This window comes from Castanea sativa, chromosome 3, assembly GCF_040712315.1.
Source record: "Castanea sativa cultivar Marrone di Chiusa Pesio chromosome 3, ASM4071231v1".
Lineage (NCBI taxonomy): Eukaryota > Viridiplantae > Streptophyta > Magnoliopsida > Fagales > Fagaceae > Castanea > Castanea sativa.
The window spans coordinates 1,354,405-1,360,090 of record NC_134015.1 but is presented as its reverse complement, the minus strand read 5'-3'; the positions used below and the strand labels follow the sequence as shown (position 1 = coordinate 1,360,090).

Below are 5,686 nucleotides of genomic sequence, written 5' to 3'. Positions count from 1 at the left end.
AATAGGTGATGATCAATTGCCGAGTTATCTATTTTTCTTCTAAAGTAGTTTTTTTTGGTCGTTTGTTACTAACTAAATTCTCTTACATCATTTCATTTTTCGATCACTAAGATTATATTTAATTTCATGGTTGTCACGGTTTTAGCAAGTGTTCTTGAACATATATACATTCATCTACTTTTTTTTTTTTTTTTTGAGAAGGAACTTTAAGGGACTTTATTAGACTTAAATTGCCAAATTGGCTACATCATGTTGTGCTACAGAGAGTAAAGGACGAGGAACTTCCTCCATCCATACTGTGTAATCAAAAACATGAATCGAAAATCTAGCTAGACTGTGTGCTAGTTTATTGCCGTCTCTTCTACAATGAGAGTACTGCAATTTTGTGAATAAACATGAGAAAATAATGGCATCCTGTATGAGGGGCTCCACTAAAGCTACGGTTGCATCTCTTGCCTTTAAAGAGTTTATAATCAACTCTGAATCTCCTTCAAGAACAGCTTCCGTTAGGCCTAATTCATGTCCAAATTCCAGAGCTCGTGTTGCTGCAATTGCCTCAATCTCCGCTGGTTGAAGTGCTGTGGATACAGTCTGAGCTAGGGACACTAGAATGGCACCTATGTGGTTTTGGATTACCACGCCAATACCACTTCTGTTCTCTTCCCTGAAGATTGTGCCATCAAAATTAATCTTGACTAAGCTCACATCTGGTGGTTTCCAACGTACTTTTGGTTTCGGTGCTGCTGGAAGGATAGGTGGAAGCGTAACACAAAATTCTGCCAGCTTCTCTTTTGCCTGCGACATGAGCTAATCCGAGATGCAACATGGTTTGTGGTTTCGGACTTGATTTCGCTGGTGCCAAATTCCCCATGTAATCATCGTGAAGAGCTCCCTGTTTCCGTGATTCTTGAGTATCCATGACAGTAGCTCCTTAAAATTTGTCACACCTGAGTTTTGTCGAGAACTCCACTCCGTTTGAGTCCATACCGAGTTGAGCTCGCTGCAAGACCACAGCGCATGTAATGTTGTTTCCTCCTCATTCCAGCACCGTTCACACAGATGATTATCCGTAATGTGCCTTCGCTGTAGGTTGGCTTTTGTGGGAATAGCCTCACGACAAGCACGCCACAAGAAATTCTTGATTTTATTTGGAACTCGCAGGCCCTAGATGCTTTTCCAGAAAACTTTATCTCCATTCTGTGCAACCTCAGACCCTTCCTCTTCTTCCTCCATCTTCAAAAACCGATAACTCAATTTACATGAATATTTTCCACTTTGTGTCCATGGCCAAAACAGCTTGTCATCTAATGAATGTCTCGACAAAGGGACTTTCTTAATAAGTTCAGCTTCTTCAGGTACAAATAACCCATCTATTAGTTGCTGATTCCACATCCTGCTGTCCTCATTTATCAAAACATCCACCGTTGCCTCCTCCCAGCCCTCTAGCATTGGTGATTGGACACGTGTAGGGTGTTTAAGTAGCAACCATGTGTGTTGCCAAATTTGGACTTTCTTCCCGTCCCTATTCTCCAACAAGCTCCTTGTTTAATCACATCACGGCCATGTAAAATGCTCTTCCAAGTGTATGAACCACGACTAGATTCCGCTGCTTCCATTATTGTAAAATTTGGAAAAAATCAGGGTTTGAAGATCTTGTAAATAAAGAGCCTTGCTCCTATAATAAGCGCCATGCTTGCTTGGCCAAAAGAGAGTTATTGTGCAAAATTAAGTCACGGAAGCCCATATCACCCACACTTTTGGACTTTGTCATTTCACTCCATTTTAACCAATGAATTTTTCTTTTTTCTCCCCTCTGACCTCACCAAAACTTCCTTATCATCACCTCAATTTCATTGCACAAATCCATTGGTAATTTGAAGCAATTTATTGCATAAGTAGGGATAGCTTGGATAACCGCCTTGATGAGAACCTCTCTTCCAGCTTAGGAAAGGAGTTTTCCTTCCCACCTCTGTAATTTCCTCCATACTCTCTCTTTGATATAGTTGAAACTTGCTCTTTTTCCTCTACCTGTCAAAGAGGGCAGCCCCAAATATTTTTCATAGTGTTAGATTTCACGAACTCCAAGAATCCCTTTAATGATTTGTCCGTTAGCTTCAGTTACAGATTTGCTGAAGAACAAAGCTGTTTTGTCTCTATTTATTTTCTAGCCTGAAGCATCTTCATACAATGATAGCAAGTCCATCACCTTACTACATTATGTGGAATTGGCCCTACAAAACAGAAGGCTATCATCTGCAAAAAACAAATGGGTTAGTTTAGGTCCTTGTTTGCACAACCTGAAGCCATTGATGTCTCCATTGCTAGCTGCCTTTTTAATAAGGCCATGTAGGCCCTCAGTACACAAAAGGAACAAGAAGGGTGAGAGGGGATCTCCTTGTCTAAGACCCCTGGAGGGATGAATCATGCCCTTCGGTTCACCATTCACTAATATAGAGTAGGTGATAGTTTTTACACACACACCATGATAAGGCCAATCCATTGTTCACAAAACCCCATTTTTCTCATCACATTTTCCAAAAACACCCATTCAACCCTATCGTATACTTTACTCATGTCAAGCTTCCAAGCCATAAACCCATTTGAGCCAAAATTATAGTGTTTCATGCAGTGCAAAGTCTCAAAGGCAATAAGAATATTATCAGTAATGAGGCGACCTTTGGCACAAGCTGATTGGTGTTAAGTAATGGTATTATTGAGAAATTTTTTTAGCCTATTAGCAAGGACTTTAGAAAATTTTTTGTAAAGAACATTGCATAAACTTATGGGGCGATAATCTGACACACAACTTGGGTTTTTCTTTTTTGGGATAAGGGTGATAAATGTATGAGTTACTGGGATGCATGTATTTTCATTTAATTGTTGAATTTTGATATTTTTCATATGCAGTAAGTAGTCAAATTTTCATGACCTCTCTTTCCCTTCAATTTTATATGTCCTTTCTCTTTTCCTTCTTACATGAGTGTTTTCTAACAACTATTATCATATTGTACACAAACATGAATTGGATCTATAGTTAACCTTTTATGTTTAGGCTTGGTGCATCATAAAGAGGTTTGCTTTTTTTACTAATGTTCAACCCTCATAGTCATTATAACCACTTTTGAGGAGGAAGGTAAATTCTAACCCAAGTTTTTGTCTACCCACTAATTTCATAGTTGATTTCTTAAAATTTAAAATTGTGTGTTAGCTCCATCTTGCTAGGGTTTTTTTTTTTTTTTTTCATGATCATTGGTTTATATATAGTACTTTGGGCTAAAGTTGAAGTCCTTGAAGAATCAATCAAGAGGTGACTCCGAACCTACTAACGTGAATCTTTAGAAAACAAAAGTAGTTGAGTTGATTTGGAAGAATTATTACTCTCTTAAAATCAATTAATATCAATGTAATTAAGCTAAGGGTCTAGTTAACGAATGTTATTAGGGAATTTGTTAATTGTTGCTTAGAGCATAAGGTAATGTTGTTATTTCTATTTCTTTTTATAATCCATGTTAAAACTTTTTTTTTTTTAGAAACACACACACACACACACATATATAGGGGAAGGGAGATGAGATAAGGGAATACACTCACATACCAACACCAAAACTGCATGTAGCAGTTAGTGTCGCGGAGCGAATCATAAACTCCTTCTCAATATTACACTTTACCAATGTGGGATGACTCAATAACACTGAGTATCTTTTTTTATTTGAGAAACACACACACACACACATATAGGGGAATGGATGAAATAAGAGAATCCATGTTAAAACTTGGATATGCATAAACAATTCAATCAAGAATACATTTGTTTTTTACCCCTTTTTATGCTATATTATTGATTGGCTATAATCTACTACAAATTTAGCTCCTCAGTTTTTCAACTAGTTTAAATTGTGTTAAAGGAAAATAAATATTTAATGTATTTTTTAGGGAGAATATTTAATAATTGATTCTTGTATATAAGTTTAGTGATTATCAAACTATAAATTGTTACTGCTTTTTGTGTGTGTATTTAACAATCGGCGAGTTATATCTTTGTGTAATAGTCCTTACTTGATAAAATGGAAACAAGGTTTTTATATAATGATCATTAATTTCTATAAAAGGTCAAAATAATGTTGGCTTCCATATGAAAATCAAAGATTCATTGCATGTTCTAATGAAAATTATACATTCTTAAGTTTTTATTGGGTTGCATTTTTATACTTGTCTCACTATATTAAGTTATTGCAAAATATCAAAATGCATTATGTTTCCGGGAAATTATTATGTACTCCCGGAGTACTATAAATGGTGGGTCCCACTAATTAAATTTATGGTGAGATCTACCATTCATGTGAGAGGGGGGAGTATGAATTTATGGTACACCGGGAGTACCTAATAATTTTCCTATGTTTCCTTGCCATAGAAATAAAAATAAAATTAAAAGAAAAAAAAACAAAAAGAAAAAACTCTTACACAAATTTAAAAAACTTTCAAATAACAAGTAAATACTGTTTAACTTACAAACTATATATTATACTATATTAATTATACATTGTTAGAAAATAATTATATTATTTTAAGATAGATTTGGGACTAATACTTATAAATTTAATATACCATTTTCAAATTTTCCTTTGGGGACTAATATATATATATATATATATATATATATATATATATAAACTGAAGCATAGAGAGAGTACTCACAATCTCTCTCTCTCTCTCTCTCTCATTTCTTTTGGAGGATTTTTGTTCTTTTTTATAACTCTAATTGATGTTGATTTAAAATAAAAAAAAGTGTTTTGGTATTGTGTTTTTTTTTTTTTTCATTCCCCGTCACAAAAGTCTTCTCCCTCCATTTTATAGCTTTAGTTGAATTTTGGTTGGGTTAATACTCAGTTTTTTTTTAAAGAAATTTTAGAATTAGGAATTTGAGTTTATATCAAAACACAATCAACATAGTTATGAATATGAATAGGCCTACCAATTGTTCGAGTAATAAATTATTATAAAGTCAATCTTTTAATCATTTAGTTTTATTTTAATTTCAGTTAAGACAACATTATAATTTTGTGATGAGTTTTGATTATCATGATAATTTCCTTATTTTTTAAGAGATGAGAAATTTGAATAATAAATTGGAAATTTATAAAGTTTAGTTGTATATTAGACAAATATAACACATTACAATAAAAGTTAGAAGAATGTAGTTCACCTCAAAAAAATATTAATCAAACATAAAAAAAATATTAGAATGATATATTTGTAGAAATAAAAATATCAAAAAAATGCTTGTAGATTTTTTTTAAAAAAAAGTAGACAATACTTAGAAATAAAAGTTGTATTATATATTTATATATCGAACAAATTGTATTACGCAAAATAATACCCTAGAACCAACCCACCAAACCAACCCAACCCAACCCAACCCGCCAGGTTGGATCGGTTTTTAGGGCTTGGTAGATTGGGTTGGGTTACAAAAAAAAATTTCATAGCAGGTTGGGTTGGGTTTGGGTCATAAAATCCAAACTCGTCAAACCCAACCCGATCCACCCATATATATATATAATATATATATATATATATATTATATAATTAATAAATTTTTTTTAAATAACCAGCACTTCCTCCTATCCTATATAAAAGCCAATATTAATGTATATTTTTTTTTTTTGAAAAGAATATTAATGTATATTAA

The 5,686-nt window shown here is 33.6% G+C and overlaps 1 protein-coding gene across 1 annotated transcript; it reads right to left on the bottom strand.

Annotated features, from left to right (window-relative positions):
• Nucleotides 1–225: 225 nt before the first annotated feature.
• LOC142627867 (uncharacterized) lies at nt 226–804 on the bottom strand. Its single transcript, XM_075801754.1, has one exon. The coding sequence runs from the start codon at nt 802–804 to the stop codon at nt 226–228; it is 579 nt and encodes a 192-aa protein (XP_075657869.1).
• Nucleotides 805–5,686: the final 4,882 nt, after the last annotated feature.

What these genes read in the sequence shown, in the direction of transcription:
- LOC142627867 (XM_075801754.1), bottom strand. Translation starts at nt 804, where the DNA reads ATGTCGCAGGCAAAAGAGAAGCTGGCAGAATTTTGTGTTACGCTTCCA.